Below are 23664 nucleotides of genomic sequence, written 5' to 3'. Positions count from 1 at the left end.
TCCAGGAGATGACTTTATGTTCTTATTGTTTTCAGCAAATCCTTTAATTAGAATTTTTATATTCCTTTTTCATAAAAAATTGTAAACATTTTTTTTACATGTCGCTAAGTCTGATGTCCATCCTGTTATTTGGGGAAACTGTGAGAAATTGGTTGATATAACCAGTGACATCACCACCATCATCTTCACTGGAAGAATAACACTGTAAGTACATTAAGTATTCACACGTATTTGATCATTTTCATCATATTGTGATTGTAGTATGATGTCAAGCTTAATATGTCAACAAGAAATACATTAAAAACATGTGATAAACAGTACACAGTCACGTGCAACAGTGAATCACTGTACTAACTTAAGGTCCACCATGTGATCATAGGATGGAATAGTGAGGGACATTTTTTTAGATGGGTGCTCACTAACTAACAAATAAACAAAACCTCCCCCCACACCTGACACACACTCAAACACACACACACACACACACACACACACACTCACTCTGGCTCTCTCAACCTGTCCCCCTAAGCTGTGTTTTACACAGGCCTAAACAAGCTCTGTTTCATATCCTACACACAGCACTCGACCAGTGTTTACACATCGAGCTTACTGACAGGACTCGCCTTCAGTTCGGACCAGAGTTCGGTGCGACCTGTTTTTGTCCGCTTTTTACATACGACACGCACGAAATGCACAGTCCGCCGGGTCGAGCTGCAGGCGCGCCGCACACTTTTATAGCTACTGCGCGAAAGTGCGGCTGTCTAACTGACCGTGTCAGGCCTCAGAAGAAAGAGGAAAGGCCTTTCTCACTAAATGTGTGCTTGAACGCTTGAGATCTGCTGTCAGGACACGGATATTCACAGATCAATGTCCGGAGAAAACACACTCGCTATCGTGTGACGGAAGCGCAGTCATTCAGCGGCTGCCCGGTTGAGTCTACACCGCTCTCATGTGTGCTTTAAGATCAGAGGGGAGGGAGGTTCCAGTGTTTTACTGCGCGCTCAGTGTTACACTCGTTTATTCTACTGAGATCCCTGAGAGATGGCAGAAGTGGCTCCCGCGCCTGCCGCCGCGCCGGCCAAAGCACCCAAGAAAAAAGCAGCTTCGCGGCCAAAGAAAGCCGGGCCTAGCGTCGGCAAGCTGATCGTCAAAGCGGTTTCGACGTCCAAGGAGAGGAGCGGCGTGTCTTTACCCGCCCTGAAGAAAGCTCTGACTGCCGGTGGATACGATGTGGAGAAGAACAATTCCCGTGTCAAGCTCGCCGTCAACAATCTGGTGAAAAAAGCGGTCTTGATTCAGACCAAAGGCACCGGCGCGTCTGGCTCTTTCAAGCTGAACAAGAAGCAGACCGAAGCCAAGAAAACTGGATGAAATGATCGTTGTGGATATTGTTGTGTATTGTGACTGTCATTGTAATAATCTATGTCTTTTCTCAATGAAAAAAATATTTTTTTAAAAAGCATCAAAACTATTTCTGTTATCTTGTGACGAGACAGGGGCGGGGCTGGAGAGAATTTGATGGCATGTTAGTGATTGGTTGGTTTGTAGTCAATGAGGATGCAGCAGTTTAGGCTATATTAGAGAGTGCTAGTGAGTATTTGCTTACATTTTCGCTTTTCTTTGAACACGTTAACGTAGTGAATCATGTCTGGAAGAGGCAAAACCGGCGGAAAAGCCTGTGCTAAGGCCAAGACATGCAGTGTCCCATGGGTCGTGTCCACAGGCTTCTCCGTAAAGGAAACTACGCTGAGGGTGTTGGTGCCAGCGCTCTGGTCTATCCGCTGTGCTGGAGTATCTGACTGCTGAGATCCTGGAGTTGACTGGTAATGCCGCCCACGACAACAAGAAGACCCGTATCATCCCCCGGCACCTGCAGCTCGCTGCGCGTGACGATGAGGAGCTGAACAAACTGCTTGGCGGAGTGACCATCGCTCAGGGTGGTGTGCTGCCCAACATCATGGCTGTGCTTCTGCCCAAGAAGACCGAGAAGCCGGCCAAGACCAAGTAATTTCACCCACTGCTGCATTTCAGTATTCAAAGGCTCTTTTAAGAGCCCCCAATTTTTCCTTTAAAAGTGTGTTTTTTTTCTTTTGATCAGTTCACAAACATAATTCCAAACGTAAATGAATATGAATTATAAATATTTTGTAATATAAAGTTATAATGTAATAAGAGGTTATAATGCAGATTAATAATTTATAATAATTAATAATTCCTTAATAATGCAGATACCAAAATGGAGTGTCTCAATACTAACATACAACAGGATTAAATGCCTCAAAATGTTTTATTGAAATGATTTAATTGAAGTAAGGTCATTCTGTTTGGTGATGAACTTTTGGATAAAAATTGTAAATGCTTTTATTTTTATTTTATTTTAAGGTTCTTTTCTCTTCAGGGTTTTAATAATGTGTAAAAAAGGTTCTTAACCCAGGTCGAGGAATAAAAAAATTCCTTAACTGTTTTCTTTGCTTGATGCAGCCCAATAATTTGACACTTTGTCAATATAAAACAATTAAAAGTCCACCCTTATTGTATAAAATATGGAAGTGTGTATAAACATTTCGAGATCTTACTTTGTTAAAAATGGGTTGGCCTTGGACAAGAGCCTAAGATGAAAAAAGCTAGCTATGACCACAGAGTTAATTTGCTTATCGAGTTTAAAATCACTGTCCAATAAAACACACAGGTTTCCATTAGTTTGTTTTACATAAAATTTAAGGGAATTAGTCTCGGGAAAAGGATCAACAACAGTGGTGGCTCAGAGGGCTAAGGCACTGAGTCACTGAGAGCACAGATCTGACCAAACGTCACTCCTAAAGCTGCTGCATAAACAAATCTAATACGATTATGTAAATAAATGTAATTGAATAGTTAGTTGTAAAAACTTGTGGCATGTTCAAAATAATAGCAGTGTGGAGTTCAATTGGAGAAGTAAATCATTCTGTGAAAAACAGGTGTCAAACAAGTTCCCCTTATTTAAGGATAAATGCAGAAAAGGTTGTTCTGTGCATTTCCCTCTAAAAATCTGAGTAAAACAGGTTGTTTTAGACATTGTTCAGAACAACAGCGTTGATTCAAAAGTTGATTAGAGATTGAAAAAAAAAACATACAAAGAAGTGCAGAAAATGATAGGCTGCTCTGCTAAAGTGATATCAAATGCTTTAAAATGGAGATCAAAACCAGAAAGATGTGGAAGAAAATGGAAAACTACCATTCGAATAGATTAAAGAATAATTAAAATTGGCAAAGAACACCTAAAGTTACCTTTGAGTGCTGTTACTATTGGAAGACAGCTATGTAAAGCCAAGCTATCAGTAAGATATCCCATTGTTGAAAAAAGACATGTGCTGAAGAGGTTACAGTTCACCAAAAAACACACTGACTGGCCTAAAGAGAAATGGTGCAATATTTTGTGGACTGATAAAAGCAAGATTGTCCTTTTTGGGTCTATAGGCCGCAGACAGTTTGTCAGGCCACTAAACATTGAATTCAAGCCGCAGTACACTGTAAAGACAGTGAAGCATGGAGGCACAAGTATCATGATATGGGGAAGCTTCTCGTACTATGGTGTTGAGCCTATTTATCCCATTTTAGGGATCATGGATCAATTTGAGTACATCAGAATACTCAAAGAGGTCATGTTGCCTTATGCCGAAGAGGAAATGCCCTTGAAATGGGTGTTTCAACAAGACAACGACCCCAGACACACCAGTAAGCAAGCAGCATCTTGGTTCCAGACCAACAAGATTAATGTTATGGAGTGGCAGCCCAATCCCCAGACCCTAATCCAATAGAAAACTTGTGGTGGCCACCAGCTGCTTGAAGTACTGCAGTGCATCTCCTCCACATGGACTGCCTATTGCGGACAGTCAGAGCACTGATGGAGGGATTGTGTGTTCCTGGTGTGACTCGGGCAGTTGTTGTGGCCATCCTGTACCTGTCACGCAGGTAAGATATATATACACGTGGTCTTCCACTGCGAGGATGATCAGTTGTCCTTCCTGTCTCCCTGTGGCGCCGTCTAAGGCGCCTCACGGTGCGGATATGGTGATTTATCGCCCTAGCCACATCAGTAGTCCTCATGCCTCCCTGCAGCATGCCTAATGCACGTTCACGCAGATGAGCAGGGACCCTGGGCATCTTTCTTCGGGTGTTTTTCACTGTCGGTAGACAAGTCCCTTTAGTGTCCTGCGTTTTTAGAACTGTGAACTTAAATGCCTACTTCCTGTAAGCTGTTAAGGTCTTAACGACCATTTCACAGGTGCATGTTAACTAACTGATAATGGTTAATTAAACATGCATGAAAATCATTGTTTAAACCCTTTACAATGAAGATCTGTAAATTTATTTGGATTTTTACAACATTATTGTTGAAATACACAGTCCTGAAAAAGGGACATTTCTTTAAATATATATCCTATCAGTCACTTGTGCCCAGGAACACAAAAGTTATTTTGTGCCATATATATCTACTTTCAAAAAAGTAATTTTGGTAAACATCTCACTGAAGTATTCTGTGATATGCAGTACAATATGCTTTATCTTATCATATAATCAAAATCTTTTTTTCCCTAAAAAATGTGGGGTATGAGCTCCAGTAAAGGTCTGCAGGACATACACGGCAAATGCAAGCTCAAAATTGTGAGGTTTACAAGAGCTGAAGTCAATAATAAAAAAGTCTAATAGAACATTATAAAAATGTATTATAGTGGATTTATAATGGAATCAAAAAATCCCAGTCACTTTACACATGTGAATCAAAAACAGGAGTTAAATATTTATATATTTTAATTTTTTCATTGCCCACTCAAATCTTAGTATTTATGTTGTATTAAATGATATTCCTTTGGACGTCCGAGATTCATGGTTTTATTTGTTGCAACAAAAAGTAACAGACTTTTATTGTAGAGCTTCTACATGCTAGTTCTGAATAGCTGTGTACTGTAGTGATGGGTCGTTCATGAATGATTCGTTCATTCTCTATTGGGCGCGCATGCGCAAAGCATCGCAAAACCTCCATATGTTATATAGTATAATATAATATAATATATACAGAAAACAGAATAGAGTAATTACCTTTGGGTCTTTTCGGTCCTGAGTCGTTCGTTCTTTTGTCACGTAACTCCCATAGACTCTATGCAGTGCAGTGTACAGGAAACAGTATTGAACGAACGGTTCTGCTAACAAGTCCCCAAGTCGTTCGTTCTTTTGTGACTCCCATAACGCTATGCAGTTATATTTAAGTAAATAAAATAAACATCAAAGAAAATATTATACTGTTGCTTTTATTTTTTGTAAAATTAAATAATTTAAATAAAAAATAAAAATAAATTGGAAAATTTAAATAAACAAGTGAAAGTTTTCACCCTATACACTACAGTATGAGCCGCAACAATAACATATAGTTATCAATATATTACAATATAAAGCCTAACATCAATATTGTTTTAAAAAAAATTAACACACAAAACACACAGACACACTGTGACCTGGTTCAGAGCAAGTTTGCATTGTGAAAAACAAGCTCCTGGACTTTGGATGGGCTCAGTCTGTTTCTTCTGTCAGAGATAATCTGCCCTGTCTTAGAAAAAACTCTCAGATGGCACAGATGTAGCCACAATACAAAGTCTAGCCTAAATTACTTCAAAGAGGCTTTTGTAAACAGGGAAACTCTTCCTCCACCATGCCAGAGGGTCTGATGTGCGGGGTAAAAGTGGCTCTGCAAGATCCATCATTGTATCTGCAGTATGGGACGTGGTGGCAGAAATTGGCCTCATGCTTGCTACCCTTTCGTCAAAGTCCTTCCAAAACATGGCTGTTGCAGTGACAATTGCAGCACAATCTGGAGTAGTCTCCTCTTCACCCTGAGTTGGGTTAACATGTGCTGCAGCTGTAGTGATCCTCTTTACTGTCTCATCTGCAGCCTGTTGGTTGACAAAGGCTTGCTTTTTGAACCTTGGGTCCAAGCAAGTAGCATCAGCAAGTTTCTCAATAAATTCAACTTTGCCAAACCTTCTGTTCATTTCAGCCATGAGGGTGTCCACTAATTTGTTAACAGGTTCTAGACAGGATGGATTTCTCTGAAACCTGACAACAATCTTCTGAAGACCTCTTGTCATCAAAATGACTTTGGAGGCGGTCACAAACATATAAAGATTAACAATTATATTTAATATAATTTCTTATAACTTTTAATAATTATTTTAAATAAAAAGGAGTGTTTTCTACTCTCCTGCTCATAGATCTGATATAACGTAGTAAATCTTCCCTGCTGCCATCTTCCTGTCTCCTCTTTCATCTGTTCTTAAAGGTGCAAACGCTCCCACGCTCACCTTCGCATTCTCTGTTCATGTCTTTCTCTATCTCTCTCTGTCTCTAAATCAACATCTATATTGTACATATGATTAGCTTAATGTAAGTATAAAAATATATAATATTGTATAAAAATAGAGAGTTTAATTTTGTTTATTATAAATGATAAGCAAAAAAAGTTAAACCACTTACTTTTCTCCGCTCACTTCAGTGGTGACCTCTTCAAATGGCTTAATGATATCAGTAATTTCTTTGCCAATTTCTCATTCCTCTGGTGTTAATGTTGGCAAAGAAGCATTGGTGAGTGCCAGGGTAGAGATGATTGGATCTTTCAGATCAGTGAACCTTTTCAACATTTTATAAGTTAAATTCCACCTTGTGGACACTTCCTGTTTTAGACGCAGCAGCTCCTGTCCCATCTGTTTCTGTGTGGCCTTGAGTCTGTCTGAAGCAACTGTGCTTCTGTGGAAGTATTTAACAATAGATTTCACCTTTTGCAGTACATTTTGGACCTCCTTCAGTGCAGCTTTGACAATGAGGTTTAACATATGAGCAAAGCATGGTATGTGGTCCCAGTGGAGCTGAAACAATATTGCTGGCATTGTCAGTTACACAAGCAACAATTTTGTTATCCACATCACATAGGCAGTATGGTTTTTGACAATGTTTTTCTACTTGGTAGAATGTATGATGGGTCCAGGAGATTTGAAAATTCTTTAAAGCCCTTATTCTCAACAACTGAAAATGGTTGAAAGTCACGAGCAATCATTTTGACCAAGGCCTCATCAAGTTTGCTCTGTCTTAATGGGTCCATCGGCCTTGTTATGAAACTGCCCATTGAGGTTTGAAGATGTGGTCTCCGTGCCCAAACTGTTTCTTGGATGGTGGTGGGTGCTGCGCCTCATTTAGTGTAAAAGTGTGGGGATAGATGGGGAGGGGTGGCGGTTCCCTTGGAGATAGCTTTGAGTGACAGTTAAACTTACTGGATACACCCTGAATTTTTTTTGACCCCAACACTTTATATTAGTATTTAGGTGACATTTGTTCGACCCAATCATTTGTAGATAAGTATTCAAATCTGTTATTTAATTTTATATGACTGTGTCCCTTACTATTTTTTTCACAAAATATTAAGCAAATGTTATGAAGCAAATGATTAGTTATTAATAGTATTATTATTTGCAACTAATTTGCACCTAATATTAAATCCAAGCACATGTTTACACATTTTCCAAAATAAATAAATAATAAACACAAAAATAATTTCTGAGAACATTATATTTGTATAATATTTTTTATTAATTGCAAAAGCATACATCATTGACAAGAACATACACTCAATACATTTACTGTAAATTTTTTGCATGCTTTTTTAGTAGACCACGATAAACAATAATATCAATATTCGGACAAAACCTGATCTATTTCACTGCATAGTGTCTATGGGAGTCACGTGACAAAAGAACGAACGGTTCGGAAGATTTGACAGGTGAGCTGCTTATTGTTTATCATACGTCTTTAGCTGCATTGTAATATTTTAATTACTGAGACTATAGCAAAATTGTGTGTATGAAATCGTGTACGGGGTCTGTTTATTGAAAATGTAACATTTTATATATTTTTTCTGATCAAAAGAACGAAATGACTCAAAAAGATTCGTTCATTTTAATGAACGAGATTCAAAGAACCGAGTCACTAAAATGATTCGAACCTCCCCATCACTAGTGTACTGCTAGAAACTGTCTTGATCTAGAACACAGCAGTTTAAAATTTACATTTGATTTATAAGTGGTTTCTAGACAATTACTTTAAAGCACAAACCTACACGGCAGGAAATCACTCTTTCACGGATAACATGGGTGGCTCTTAAAAGAGCCGTTGTGTTGATAAAGGCGGCGGTGACGCGCTTTACTTGGAGCTGGTGTATTTAGTCACGGCCTTGGTGCCCTCGGACACGGCGTGCTTGGCCAACTCACCGGGCAGCAACAGGCGCACGGCGGTCTGGATCTCCCTGGAAGTGATGGTGGAGCGTTTGTTGTAGTGAGCCAGACGAGAGGACTCACCGGCAATGCGCTCGAAGATGTCGTTGACGAACGAATTCATGATTCCCATCGCCTTGGACGAAATGCCGGTGTCGGGATGAACCTGCTTCAGGACTTTGTACACGTAGATGGCGTAGCTCTCCTTCCTGGACTTTCTGCGCTTCTTGCCTCCTTTGCCGGCGGTCTTGATCACGGCTTTCTTCGAGCCCTTCTTGGGGGCGGTCTTGGCTGGCTCAGGCATGGTGCTGTTACTTCTCGATACTGAGAAAAGAATAAACAGCTCCGCCTCGAGGGCCCTCTATGTACAGGTCACATTGTAATTAAGCACAAGCCAAGAACGGATTTTCATTGGTCTGTATTCAAAACCTCTACACGTGAGGGACCTCCTACCACCTCAGTCTCTTCCTGTTACTCCTCCCCCCCCCCTCCGCTTCGCGTCCCTTCCCGCCGTTTTAGAGTCGCGGGTTAATTTATTGTTTTTATAATAAATAAATGAATGAACCAGGATATTTACAATAACCTAATCCAGAAAATAAGTACGTCACGTGTTCGACCATCAAAAGATATCCTGTACATATAATTTGTAAATAAACGTTATCTTTTTGCGTCCACATTTTCAACTAGTGTGTGTGTGTGCGCGCGCGTGTGTAACAACATTTAAATGCATTGTTCATGTCTTGTGATGCTTTAAATGGATTCGAAGTCTTTTAAAACGGTTTCCTGATTATTTGGATAAGGTGAGAAATCCAACACATCTAGTTCTCTCAACTGCCCGCAGATAGACAAGTGTCATGAAAGTATTAAACGATGATATTTTGCAGACGGTGCTTAATAAGCTTAAGATACATTTTACACAAAGGTGAAGACAGGAGCTCTTTTGTTGGAGATGTGGGTGGCTCTTAAAAGAGCCGTTGTGTTCGTGTCGTTAGCCGGTGGAGTGTTTAACCGCCGAAGCCGTACAGGGTGCGTCCCTGGCGTTTCAGAGCGTACACCACATCCATGGCGGTGACGGTCTTTCTCTTAGCATGCTCGGTGTAGGTGACGGCGTCGCGGATGACATTTTCTAAAAACACCTTGAGTACACCGCGGGTCTCCTCGTAGATCAGACCGGAAATACGCTTCACTCCGCCACGGCGCGCCAAACGGCGAATAGCGGGCTTGGTGATTCCTTGGATGTTATCGCGGAGAACCTTACGGTGACGCTTAGCGCCTCCCTTCCCGAGTCCTTTCCCGCCCTTTCCTCTTCCTGACATCGTACTTCTCTTACAAAGTTAAATGTAATAACGTAACGTACAGCCTCAACGACGACGTATTTATTCGCCTCCAGAGGACCTACTTGAGACCAGGCGAGGAGGCGGGACTAAGACCAACGGTCGTGTTTTCCTTAAAGATATATAAAATGCGTTATTATATTTTATACCAAAAAAATCATACAACCAAACTGCAAATAAGTATCTGCGAGACCTGATAGAAATATAAATTCTAATGTAACGTAATGTAAGTATCAGTAGTTCTTTGTATAATTTTGCATATACGGCATAAATGTTGAAACATTGTTACATATCAGTGTAATTAACAGTGTAAAAATAAAGCATTTGTTACCATGTATATGTGTCGTGTGATGTGTAAAACATTTCTTAAATGAAGTTTGATTAAAACCGCAAGAGCGCACAAACACACACATATTCACACAATACGGGCAATTTGGTAACGATTTTGGTATGAAACGCTCGTACCAGGAGGAAACCCGACAAGAACAGGGGGACTATGCAAACTCCCCGCACACAGACCTGAAGCAGGATTTAAACCTCCAACACTCGACCTACAAGATCACAGTGCTTAAGGAAACACTTACTAAACTCGGCCACAAGATGGCAGGCAATAACCATCCAAAACATGAAGTGCCGCCTAAAACTCATTATTCCTTCTTTAGACAATTCTGCTAATAAGCTAACCATATGATTATTATTATTATTATTATTATTTACTTAAAAAAACACAGAAGAGCAAAGGTCTTTAGCCTTCAATTCAGTTAATGCTATTTCATAATATATATATATTTTATCTTTCGGCTGTTCCCTTTCAGGGGTCGCCACAGCGAATCATCTGCCTCCATCTAACCCTATCCTCTGCATCCTCTTCTCTCACACCAACTAACTTCATGTAATTACGTGATTACAATATAATTACGGGAAAAAAAACTGAATTACTGAATTACTATTTTATCATAATTTCAAATCATGTTTTTTTTTTTTTTTTTTTTTTACATCTCGTCCATAGTTCTTTGTCGTTTTAGTTCATAAATAGTTTCTTTAAACTTTGTCTTCGTCAGCAGATTACTGTTTCCCAAGGGTGAAATTACTAGCCTGCCAAGGACATAAACTCAACTAAGAATATTTGAAATGACTTAAGCCCTATTCAGACGGGACTAGTTTTCCAAACAGCGTTTGAGTTTGATTTTTTTTTTTAATGACGTCTGTCATTTTATGTATGCATTCGGATGGGACTAACATCTCCGTGTTTATTCCGGAGGTAGGAGTGTCTGTGTTTTACATGTTAAAGACTCGTTCAAAAAGAACGAATCGTTCATGAACGATCCATCACTAGCCCAGAAACACAGTGAACACAGAACCATGCCGGTGCAGCTCCAGGACTTATCATGATGGAATATACAGTGAATTATAGCGTGATAATTGCCAATTTGCAACACATACCAGACAGTGTATGTGAAATTAATTGGATGTTACTGTTTAGAGCAGTAAGCAGTAGCTTTATAGCTTTGTAGCAGTGCTAATATTATTGGAGTGTTGGAAAATGCAGAGCCGAGTGTAAATGTCAGTCATTAAAAGGGATAGCATCTCATTTAAACCATTAAACACGCTGATGTATACAATCAGCTCCATGGCACGAGCTTTACTTCCTGAGCAGAAGGTGAGTGAGAACTTAAGAAGCGTCAGGGGCGTGTCTATACTGTGGGGCGGGATTGTGTGGGGAGTGACGTCACTGCAGTGACAAAAATTGCTCAAATTCCCCCCTCTTGGTCGGCGACTGCAAGTGACGTCACTCCCCACACAATCCCGTCTCATGACTTGTAAGACATGGGAAATACAAATGCAAATGGACTTTTCTTTTTTATTTGAAATTTGGCAGTCAGTGTGCGTTCATGAAGGCGAAACAGCAAACGGTAATGCGAAGTTTGCAATTGCATTTGAGTTATGGCACATTTGCAAATGCAATTTCTTTTAAATATTGTCCGGGATATCGCTCCATACCGCAGTTCACCCCTATTGCTCAATTTCTCCCCTATTTGTCAGAGACTGTGAGTGCCGTCACTCCCCATACAATCCCGCCCCACAGTATAGACCCACCCCTGACGCTGATTGACAGGTTTCCGTGTAACGTGTTGGAAATGCAATTGAAAATGGATTAGAGATTGCGTTTGAGTTTTGGCGGCTTGACGCGCGACGCAGAGAAAGTGAAAAAGCAAATGTGGTCATTGATTTTGCTATTTAAATATGACAGGCTCATGACTTGTAAGACATGGCAATTGCAAATGGACTTTTCTTTTTCATTTGAAATTTGGCAGTCAGTGTGCGCTCACAAAGTCGAAAAAACAAACGGTAATGCAAAGTTTGCAATTGCATTTGAATTATGTCCACATATGAGAACGCAATTGCAAATTCAATTTGTAAATTCTTTTGAATATCGTCCGGGATATAACTCCATATCTTAGGTTGTTTAGCTTTAAGTTGATATTTTTTTGTTTTTTACTTGAAACTAAAATTTTAAGTTTGTTCAGGAGCTGATATTTTTGCTGCTCACTCTGCTGACTCTCTCTCTCTCTCTCTCTCTCTCTCTCTCTCTCTCTCTCATACACACACACACACACACAAACACTTTCTGTCCGGTTAAAATGTCTCTTTTTCTATCCTTATGGAACACAGTCTGAATCTTAAGTCAACAGTTTGTATCTGCTCTCTTTCCTACCGAGACAACATGAAGCACCTTGAAGCTTCCTGAGACGTAAAGCAACCATATTCAAAATACTTCATTGCACCTTGCACTGTTACATGTAAATACTAAATTATCTTATAGCTTACTTGCACATACAGATACCTTTGCAATAATATGACTATATATATATATATATATATATATACATACATATAAATTTAAAAATATAGGAAGAGTAGAGGATTATATATATACAGTAATCCTCTACTCTTCCTATATTTTTAAATTTATATGTTTATGTAAAGTTGGGAAACATTATGGTAATGATGCCTCATTGTTATCGGTATATGACAATAAAACTTGAAACTTGAAACTGGATCCTGGACTTTCTGACCGGAAGGTCTCAGTCAGTAAGTATCGGGAACTGCACCTCTAGCACCATTACTCTGAGCCCTGGGGCCCCACAGGGCTGTCTGCTCTTTACACTGCTGACTTATGACTGTGTAGCAACAGACAGTTCGAATCACATCATCAAGTTCGCTGATGACACGACCGTGGTGGGTCTCATTAGCAAGAACGATGAATCAGCGTACAGAGGAAGAGCAGAGGCTAACGGACTGGTGTAAATACAACAACCTGTCTCTGAATGTTGACAAGACAAAGGGAATGGTTGTGGACTTTAGGAGGACACGAGGTGACCATTCTCCGCTGTGGATCAACGGCTCCTCTGTGGAGATCGTCGAAAGCACCAAATTCCTGGGTGTCCACCTGGAGAAGGACCTTAACTGGTCCCTCAACACCAGCTCTCTACACAAGAAAGCCCAACAGCGTCTCTTCTTTCTAAAAAGACTGAGGAAGGCCCAGCTTCCACCACCGAGCCTGACCACCTTTTATAGAGGGACTATCGAGAGCATCCTGAGCGGCTGCATCACTGTCTGGTTTGGGAATTGTGCCATCTCGGACCGCAAAACCCTACAGCGGATAGTGAGGACAACGGAGAAGCTCATCTGGGTTTCTCTCCCCTTTATTGAAGACATCTACACCACATGCTGCAGCCGCAAAGCCACCAGCATTGTGACTGATCAGACACACCCCTCTTACACACACTTCACACTCCTGCCATCTGGAAAAAGGTGCCGAAGCATTCGGGCACACACATCCAGACTGTGCAACAGGTTTTTCCACAAGCCATCCATCTTCTCAACAAAAAGGGACTGGACTGATAAACACACACAGACACACACGCACACACACACACACACACACACACACACACAACATTATCACTCAGCTTAACTCAACTACCTCAAAACAGACTGGACTGACTTCAAGACAAGAGCAAACACACTGAGCTACACTACCAAACTACTGTATTTACACACCAACCTGTAAATGCTCTTTTTTGCACAATATTCATTACTGGATTACTTTTGGCACTAACTTCCTAATTCTTGCTGCTACTTTAAGGAACGTTTACTGGTTCTGCACTACCTCAGCTCATCAACCTGGACACCACAGAGTATTATGTTATGATGTGTTTGTCACACCGTTACTTTTCTGCTCTTGTTTGCACATTTGCACGTGCACTTTATGTTGTCTGTTGTCAGTAAAAAAAAAAAAAAAAGGATAGTCTTCCTCTCTGGGTTAGCTAGTTAGTCTTTGTTAATTTATGTTGATAAAAAAAAAAAAAAAAAATGTATGTTGTCCGGTCAATCTGTCCTGTCTCTGCTAGCCAGCTAACTAGGTCTCTTAGTTACCTAGTTTTAGCTCTTCTGTTAAATTATGTTGTAAATTTATGTTGAACGTAGTACCTTGGTCCTGGAGGAACGTTGTTTCGTTTCACTATGTACTAACTGTATACAGTATGGTTGAAGTGACAATAAAGCCTACTTCAACTTAAACTTGAACTTCCATATAATCTTGCTTTTCAATGCACCTTTTCCATCTGTTAACATTTCTGTCAGTATTTTGTATTTAGTCTTTACAAAAAATGTTTTAAAAGGTGAAAGGTATTTTAAAAAATGTATTACTAACAACATGAGTGAAAAGTCGAATGGTATTTACAGTATACTGTATAAACGTATTAATTTGCATTAATAACAGAGTCAACCTATTTTTCTGTTTGTATTGAATTCACGCAGCAGAATAAACTGCCTTTTACATTTGCCATGAGTTTGTGTAGTGTTATACTCTTTTTGAGAAGAGATAATGAATTTAACATGGTATTTTGCTTTGGGGAAATTTGACACTGTTATACTTGGGTTAGGCACTGTGGGGACGAGGGTTCGATTCCCACCTCAGATCTGAATACACACTGTCTGCATGTTCTTCCTATGCTTAGTTACTTTCCTCCAGGTACTTCACAGGCGGTGGAGTGAGTGAGTATAGAAGATGAATAAAGTGAATAAAGTAGGGCACCATCCTGATTATTAAATGTCATATAGAATGTTTGATTGCTTAATATTTTTCAAAATTTGAAAACTAGTTAAACTTAAAATAATAATAATAATAATTCAATCTTTAACCACATTGCATAGAATACCATTTTAGTGTTTTTATCTTCACATCATACATTTCATGGGAATGACCAACTGTGTGTAATTTTTCTGGCTAACACTATTCATAATTCACCCTCAACAGGTTGTTCCAATGAAACAGTTGTGATTAGACATTAAAAAATATATTTCAATATTCATTTTGGTAACTAATCAAAATCAAAATCGTGGCTTAGCGGTTAGCGTTTTATTCTTGCACTTACAGGGTCTAACAAATAAACACACACACACACTCTGGCTCTCTCAACCTCTGTGTCCCTAAGCTGTGCTTTACACAGGCCAAAACAAGCTCTGTTTCATATCCTACACACAGCGCTCGGCCAGTGCTCACACATCGAGCTCACTGACAGGACTCGCCTTCAGTTCGGACCAGAGTTCTTACAGCGGTGCAACCTGTTTTTGTCCGGTTTTTACACACGACACGCACGAAATGCGCAGTCCGCCGGCTCGAGCTGCAGGCGCGCGGCGCACGTTTATGGCTACTGCGCGAGAGTGCGGCTGTCTAACCGACCGTGTTGGGCCTCGAAAGAAAAAGGAAAGGCCTTTCTCACTAAACGTGTGCTTGAACGGTTGAGATCTGCAGTCAGGACTCGGATATTCGCAGAGAAATGTCCGGAGAAAACACACTCGCTATCGTGTGACGGAAGCGCAGTCATTCAGCGGCTGCCTGGTTGAGTCTACACCGCTCTCATGTGTGCTTTAAGATCAGAGGGGAGGGAGGTTCCAGTGTTTTACTGCGCGCTGAGCGTTACACTCGTTTATTCTACTTAGATCCCTAAAAGAGAAAGAGATGGCAGAAGTGGCTCCCGCGCCCGCCGCCGCGCCGGCCAAAGCGCCCAAGAAGAAAGCAGCTTCGCGGCCAAAGAAAGCCGGGCCTAGCGTCGGCGAGCTGATCGTCAAAGCGGTTTCCGCATCCAAGGAGAGGAATGGCGTGTCTCTCGCTGCCCTAAAGAAAGCTCTGGCTGCCGGTGGATACGATGTGGAGAAGAACAAGTCCCGCGTCAAGCTCGCCGTCAACAATCTGGTGAAAAAAGCGGTCTTGGTTCAGACCAAAGGCACCGGCGCGTCTGGCTCTTTCAAGCTGAACAAGAAGCAGACCGAAGCCAAGAAAACCGCACCCAAAGCGAAGAAGCCGGCCGCCAAAAAGCCCGCGGCGGCGAAGAAGCCCAAGAAGGTAGCGGCCAAGAAACCCGCCGCCTCCAAGAAGTCTCCTAAGAAGGCAAAGAAACCTGCCGTTGCCGCCAAGAAAGTCACCAAGAGCCCCAAGAAGGCGAAAAAGCCGGCGACCCCTAAAAAGGCAGCGAAGAGCCCCAAGAAGGCGAAGGCAGTCAAGCCCAAGACTGCCAAGCCTAAAGCATCCAAGGCTGCCAAGCCTAAAGCGCCCAAGGCGAAAAAGGCAGCTCCTAAAAAGAAGTAAACATGTTAAATTTATTTCTTTCATATTTCCCCCTAAACGGCTCTTTTAAGAGCCACCCACGTTGTCGTTTAATGAGCAGTAATCCACTTTTTTGTCGAACTACATGAATAGAATAACCATGTTGTTTAATATTATAAGATTCTATGGAGTCTTATGATTTCGAGTATTTGTTAAAGTTTACACTTCAATCTAGTCATGTAAGAGTATGTTGAAATGCATGTTAGCGGGAAGTATACGAGGTTTTTAATTAAATTCTATTTCAATTCAATTTTATTTGTATAGCGCTTTTAACAATTGGCATTGTCCCAAAGCAGCTTTACACAATCAAAATAATTATTAAAGTTTGTACGGAATTTAAATGTGTATGAATCAAAATTGTCAGATAGTCCCGGATCAAACTGTTATGTAGACATGTTATGCAACATGTTGCAATTACATGATATGAGTGTTAATAATGCGTGTAAAATGAAAACATCAAAACTCTATTTCTGTTATCTTTTGATGAGACAGGGGCAGGGTTGGAGAGAAGTCGGAATTCAATGGCGTGTTAGTGATTGGTTGGTTTGTCACAACAATTGCAGCCAATGAGGATGCAGCAGTTTAGGCTATATTAGAGAGCGCTAGAGAGTGATTGCTTACGTTTTCTGTTCTAGCACGCTAACGTAGTGAATCATGTCTGGAAGAGGCAAAACCGGTGGAAAGGCTCGTGCCAAAGCCAAGACTCGCTCATCCAGAGCCGGACTGCAGTTCCCCGTGGGCCGAGTCCACAGGCTTCTCCGTAAAGGGAACTATGCTGAGCGCGTTGGTGCCGGCGCTCCGGTCTACTTGGCCGCTGTGCTGGAGTATCTAACTGCTGAGATTCTGGAGTTGGCTGGTAACGCCGCCCGCGACAACAAGAAGACCCGTATCATCCCCCGGCACCTGCAGCTCGCCGTGCGTAACGATGAGGAGCTGAACAAACTGCTCGGCGGAGTGACCATCGCTCAGGGTGGTGTGCTGCCCAACATCCAGGCTGTGCTTCTGCCTAAGAAGACCGAGAAGCCGGCCAAGACCAAGTAATTTCATCCACTGCTGCGTTTCAGTATCCAAAGGCTCTTTTAAGAGCCACCCATTTTTTCCTTTAAAAGTGCTTTTTCCTGATCAGTTCAGAAACACTGTTGTAATACGTGAATGAATAGGAAATATAGATATTTTGTAATAAAATTCCCTGAAAAAAGGTGTTCGTTTTTCGAGATTTTTTCTATATAATGTGTAGCTACTAGCATCAGTAATTCTACAGTGTCAAGTTGTCAATTAAATTGTTTGTTAAATATGTCTTATCTTCAAGTCTATTTTAGTTGAGCAAGAATATGAGATCGGAATAGTATTTTCAGAGTGGAACCAATGTTCTCCAGGCAGGGTTTAATTGTGTGCGACACTATATACTGGCCATGGGAGAGTTGTGGGCAGACAGTAATATTTTGAGTTACAGTGTTGCAGAAATGTTTTGCTGGAGACTTTTTTTTGGAATGAATACATGTAAAGATTCAGTTCTTTATCTCCTTTCGAGTTCTTCCGACCAATGAGGTATGTGATGTTTTACTTTATGTTTAAAGTTACCGAATTCTAGCGGACCTTACACAAGAGGAATGTGATGGTCAGGAACGACAAAAAGCCTCATGTGGCTTTTAGAATGAGAATAAAATGTGTATGAAATTTGCTGCCATGTTTTAACGTTGCACTATAAATGTGATTATTTTGAGATGTAAATGTACAAAACAAGTATTAACTTGTAAATAACTTAGGGTTAGGGTACATTTTGTTTTAAAACGCAAGCAGCGCGCTCGGTTTTGCATAAAGAAAATCAGGGCGTTTCAAACTGAGTCGGTGGGAGAAGAGCAGCCAATTAAAGGGTTAGGTGAAACCTCCGTGACGTAAGACGTTGGAACCAATGACAGGCGGCGCTTTCAAGCCGCCCAATCAGCGCAGCCGAGCGTTAGGCCGTAAATAGGCCGCGCTCTCTCGTGTCACTCATTCTGTTTTCTCTCTTAAGAAGGACAAGCAGCTCGTAAGTGATGGCAAGAACCAAGCAGACCGCGCGTAAATCCACCGGCGGTAAGGCGCCTAGGAAGCAGCTCGCCACTAAAGCTGCCCGTAAGAGCGCGCCGGCTACCGGCGGCGTGAAGAAGCCTCACCGTTACCGGCCCGGCACTGTGGCTCTGAGGGAGATTCGCCGTTATCAGAAGTCTACCGAGCTGCTTATCCGTAAGCTGCCGTTCCAGCGTCTGGTGAGAGAAATCGCTCAGGACTTTAAGACCGACCTGCGTTTTCAGAGCTCGGCTGTCATGGCCCTGCAGGAGGCGAGCGAGGCCTATCTGGTCGGTCTGTTTGAAGACACCAACCTGTGTGCTATTCACGCCAAGAGAGTGACCATCATGCCCAAGGACATTCAGCTGGCCCGCCGTATTCGCGGAGAGCGCGCTTAAACATTATACTCCGTCTAATCTACACAAAGGCTCTTTTAAGAGCCACTTCATTGTTTCAGAAAAGTCGGCAAGTTTCCATATTTTTAATAGGGTTGAGTTGTTGCACATTTTTGTACACAAACTGACTGCAGTGAAAAGCTTTCACAATACATTATGTACCCATGACATTTGACATTTTAAAAGTTGTATAAAATAAGTTCTGGAAGTCAAGTTTATAATAAGCGATTAGTCACTTAATGCTTGTGTAAAGATTCATTGGTGGTCTGGTATTATACAATTGAAATAAAGTATGTTTTCTTAAAAATATAACATAAAAGCAAATATGCATTTCATATCACGACTTGTGTTGATATAAACCTTTTCAGTGAAATATAAAAGTATAGCATTACATTACTAAGTGATTTTGACACTGACTTGGGCTGATATTTTAGTTTCCAAATGCAGTAGATAAGGCTTGAGATTATTTTAAGAAAGTAATAGTAATGAAGTATGCTTAATTAATAGAGAATATTTAAAACTCGTTTTCCTACTTCAAAACTTGCATGATAGTTATGTTTCTCTGTACATGATAAATATTTTAATGGTACTATTGTTATAGCATATATAATGAGACTCCCCCCCCCATCACCAAACAGAATGGCCATACTTCAATTAAATCATTTCAATAATACATTTTATGGCATTTAGTGCTGTTGTGTGTTATTATTGAGACACTCTGCTGGTATCTGCATTTGAATGTTAAAGCTATTTCAGCAGAATGGCTCAATTTGTCCATGTTTACATCGTGCATAACGTCGTAGGTGTGTGTGTGTCTCTCTATCACACACACACAGTTCATGTATGCAAATGATTCCTCATACTCCCAGAATCTTTATAGGTTATATACGTATATTCTACTGTTATTCACACTGTGTAATTTAAGTTAATCTAAAGTAATTATCGATTTTACCGATTAGTTGTTGCAGCCCTAGATGATTTCTTACTGCCTGGGAGGAAACGTGTTCCAGAGTGATTTATTTAACACTTCACCCACTGAAATGGTGCATTTTAGAAAAGGAGTGAAAGAATCAGGGGACACTGAAGGACCGGAGACGGATTTCTTTTTTAACACATTTATGAGACATAAAACAATGATATGTCTTTTATATAAAATTGTGAGCTTTAAATCTAACCTCTTTTAAATGTATTAAATATTAATACTGACATATTTTTGCCCCCGTCACAGGAAAGTGATGACAGCAATAATATTCAGAGTTTAAAGGAGTGTTTAAATCAGATCTGATCATAAACAGGGACCTGCACGCGAGTGTCTTCACTAAAGGACACAGAAGACTGAGTGAAGGTTTACACACTGAACATCCTGTGAGGAATAAATCACACCTCTTTCAAACACCGCCCTCAGCAGCACCGCTTTGGGTTTGCGTGTGTGTGTGTGTGTGTGTGTGTCGTGTGCGCTGACTGTCTGCTGTCCGCTCTGTCCTTCATCAGCCTGTTTCTCATCTGCTCGATCGGCGTCTCGTCTGTGATAATGGACACCAGCTGGAGGACACACAGGACACACGGCAAAACCTTACACAATATTCTGTGTGTGTATGTGTGTGTGTGTGTGTGTCATAATGAAATACTGAAGTAAGGTACAGACCTGATCATAAAATATCACCAGGACAAAAACACCAAACAGGACGGATTCCACTAACAAGATGATGTAATGCGCCCTGTCACAGTTTATTAAAAAAAAACAAGAAGAATAAACAGAATAATAAATACATTTATAGGTTAACATGTGTGATTATTAAAAATGATAAATTTCTCTTCTGTTTTAACAAATTTTTTTTTTTTTACTTTATCATCACGTTATAAATAGACTCTTTGTAATAGATTTATTTTTCCTACACTATTAGATGTTTGCTGGGAACGTCGTCTCCTTCTTTCTCTCCGTCTCCGTCTCTTTCACTGCGTATCCGCCACACCCATGCAGACACCACCAGGGCCATGGAGTACAGACTGGCCACGCCTTAGGAGACGGGAAGGAGAAAGAAACCTGTTTAATCCTGAACCGGTTTCACACGCACACACACACACACACACACACACTAATCTTCATAATGAACACATGACCTTCAACAGAAACCCAGATTTCATTTACAATTTATTCTAAGGTCATGTTTAACTGAACTTATCTCATGGTAACAGTTTCCTACATTACCCACAATGCCGTGCTCATAGAGATGTAAACCCCGCCCAAACACATCCGTCAACACTGGACTAAACACTTCACACACAATTATATACAGACAACAGACAAACTGAAGGTGTTTCAGGGTCAATTGTAAAATTCCTCACTCTCTCTCTCTCACACACACACACACACACACACACACCAGCACGTCTTCAATGTACGCCAGGACGATGCTGAACATTTCCTGTATGCGTCCAGCTGCACTCGCTACATGAGACAGGTCAGAGGTCAGGCGTTGGTGCGACTAGGAGACGCACGAGACCTCTGCAGGAGATCAACTGCAAAGAGACACACACACACACACACATACACTTCTAATTAGCCAGGGGTAGCTCAGTGGTTAAGGCATTGGACTACGGTTCGGAAAATCCCAGGTTCAAACCCCACAACCACCAAGTTGCCACTGTTGGGCCCTTGGGCAAGGCCCTTAACCCTCAACTGCTCAGATGTGTAATGAGATAAAAATGTAAGTCGATCTGGATAAGAGCGTCTGCCAAATGCCTAAATGTAAATGTAATTAAAGAGATGGAAGGGGGGGAAATACCAAGGAATAAGAAACGTGTGTGTGTGCCCCACCTTGTGCACTAAGTTTTCTGGTTTCAGGCCCCTGGCACTGAATATTAAATATAATATTGTAGCGCTTTTATCGCCGGAAAGAATACTGGAGAGACGAGTGAGCTTATTTGCTGCCCAATGCAACGGCTGGGAGTATTTTATTAGGCACACAGCAGGTATGGCATGAGCAGCACCTTCACTCAGGAGCCTACATCCAATTCAGCGTCAGCCCGAACTGAAGCACATTTCACACGTCACACCCCCACACACACAAACAGGGCCAAAGCCACTGACCAAAACACCTTTCCCCATCATGGTGAACTCACCGACATCCCCGCAAGGCATGCTGGTCGCCAGCCGCCGCCCCGCCCACGCCACAATATATAATGTTTTCTTTGTTCAATATTTTTTCTAAATGTATCAACTAATTTATTTTAAGTTTAAAAAAAAACAACAATCTTTAACCACACAGCAGACAATATTATTTCAGTGTTTTTATCTTGTGTCTGTGTTAATGTATGTTCTCCCCGTGTTTAGTACTCCCTGAGATGGTAATAGGAAGAAACCTTGAGGGGAACCAGACTCAACAGGGAACCCATCCTCATCTGGGTGAAACAGAAAGCAGTAGATGATCTGCATTTATTCAATTCAATTCAATTCAATTTAATTCAATTTTATTTGTATAGCGCTTTTAACAATTTACATCATCACAAAGCAGCTTTTACACAATTAAAAGAATTAAGTTTGTATGAAATGTGAATGTGTATGAATCAAAATTATACACTCTAAAAAACGCTGGGTTGTTTTTTCTACCCAAACGCTGGGTTGCCTCTGTTGGGTCATTTTTTTGGGTTATTTACAGAGAGTTGGGTAGTTTTTGTGTAACCCAGCTGCTGGGTTGAAGTTTGATTGGCTCCTCCCCCAAAGTTCACCGGTGGATTCAGCGGCTGTCAGTCAGAGCTTCGTGTCTCTCTTGAGCTCCCACACCGCTGATGACGGTTCATTTAAGGGAAAATGACGTTAAATACAAGGTCTGTATACACATGTTCACTCACCTAAGTCACATATGACTGAAAATTATTACTATATGTGAGATTTATTACTGTTACCGTGTTAAGGTTACACTTAAACTTTCAGGCTGGTCTGAGGTAAGATAATTTAGCTGACAATAGCTGCTATAGTTAGCCACAGAATCCCACCTGTGTGTGAAAGAAACGGATAATAACGGATTATTATTATAACGGATGTCTGAGCTTTTTATCTTTCTCTGTAGAATGTTTGCAGGGTGACGAAACTGTAACTGTAGTATTAGCATGACGCTAGCATTTAGTTAACATTAGAATTTTATTAATCTCACTGTTTGAGATAATAAAATGCTGGGGTGTTACAAAACACTGACCCTCTCACAAATATACACACCTGCTAACCTCACGTTTTTCACCAGCTAGTAATTAACTTCGCCGTCAAAAGTCGCCCGCGTTTCTTCCGAGTTATAACAATATTTTACACCTTTACCCCTTTGGCAAGTAGTATGCAAATATAACTGCTGCATGTAAGCTAACCAGGTAGCCCTCTTTAACCAAAGTTGCTTGTGACTCAGACTAAATTAACTATCAGTCAGCTGTACAGATAACTACTAGATGGAAGTATTAATATTTGGGTGATTGTAATGTGCCAGTATGACCCCAGCTAGGACAATGCATCTCCTCGGTAATTAGCTTACAATCAACACAGACCACAAGATCAACTAGTCTGACAAAAAAATAATAATAATAATAATAATAAAAAAAAATATATATATATATATATATATATATATTATATATATGAGCTTTATCCCAAAAGCCATGCTTATTTTGCATATTTTATTTTTGGTAGTAGCTGTCTCCATGTTTTTGTTTCATGTTACCTATACCCTAGCTTTGTCATTTTTTTATTTAGTATAAATCCTATTACACATTAAATTGATAGTCTTATTCAGTTTAATCTTTGTTATTCAACCAATTTTTAACTCTTTTTCATTTCTTTCTAAGGTTGGCACCAACATGGTGGAATACCTCCAGCAGGCTGAAGGGTCAAGGCCGTACCCCTACTGTACATCCTGAGAAGATCACCAGCGCTG

General features: G+C 40.7%; 4 protein-coding genes and 1 pseudogene across 4 annotated transcripts; 3 read left to right on the top strand and 2 right to left on the bottom strand.

The window, feature by feature from the left end:
* The first annotated feature begins 1644 nt into the window (after nucleotides 1-1644).
* Nucleotides 1645-17351, top strand: LOC128506328 (histone H2A-like; annotated as a pseudogene).
* Nucleotides 7876-8914, bottom strand: LOC128506923 (histone H2B-like). The gene is made up of 2 exons (XM_053477544.1): nucleotides 8903-8914; nucleotides 7876-8655 (listed from the first exon to the last, which is right to left on the bottom strand). Exons 1-2 carry the CDS (start codon nucleotides 8912-8914, stop codon nucleotides 8224-8226), a joined length of 444 nt encoding a protein of 147 aa, XP_053333519.1. The 3' UTR covers nucleotides 7876-8223.
* Nucleotides 9274-9610, bottom strand: LOC128506333 (histone H4). Its single transcript, XM_053476756.1, has one exon. The coding sequence runs from the start codon at nucleotides 9608-9610 to the stop codon at nucleotides 9299-9301; it is 312 nt and encodes a 103-aa protein (XP_053332731.1). The 3' UTR covers nucleotides 9274-9298.
* LOC128506334 (histone H1-like) lies at nucleotides 15640-16337 on the top strand. The gene has a single exon (XM_053476758.1). The coding sequence runs from the start codon at nucleotides 15657-15659 to the stop codon at nucleotides 16281-16283; it is 627 nt and encodes a 208-aa protein (XP_053332733.1). The 5' UTR covers nucleotides 15640-15656; the 3' UTR covers nucleotides 16284-16337.
* Nucleotides 17352-18326: 975 nt separating the features above from the next.
* Nucleotides 18327-18794, top strand: LOC128506330 (histone H3). The gene has a single exon (XM_053476754.1). It carries the CDS (start codon nucleotides 18338-18340, stop codon nucleotides 18746-18748), a length of 411 nt encoding a protein of 136 aa, XP_053332729.1. The 5' UTR covers nucleotides 18327-18337; the 3' UTR covers nucleotides 18749-18794.
* Nucleotides 18795-23664: the final 4870 nt, after the last annotated feature.

The sequence above is a fragment of the Clarias gariepinus genome, chromosome 18 (assembly GCF_024256425.1).
Source record: "Clarias gariepinus isolate MV-2021 ecotype Netherlands chromosome 18, CGAR_prim_01v2, whole genome shotgun sequence".
Classification (NCBI taxonomy): Eukaryota; Metazoa; Chordata; class Actinopteri; order Siluriformes; family Clariidae; genus Clarias; species Clarias gariepinus.
The sequence above is the reverse complement of the archived record's forward strand: the minus strand, read 5'-3'. Positions and strand labels throughout refer to the sequence as shown.

Bases quoted from the DNA above. Each gene is read 5' to 3' on its own strand.
- LOC128506333 (XM_053476756.1), bottom strand. From the start codon at position 9,610: ATGTCAGGAAGAGGAAAGGGCGGGAAAGGACTCGGGAAGGGAGGCGCT.
- LOC128506334 (XM_053476758.1), top strand. From the start codon at position 15,657: ATGGCAGAAGTGGCTCCCGCGCCCGCCGCCGCGCCGGCCAAAGCGCCC.
- LOC128506330 (XM_053476754.1), top strand. From the start codon at position 18,338: ATGGCAAGAACCAAGCAGACCGCGCGTAAATCCACCGGCGGTAAGGCG.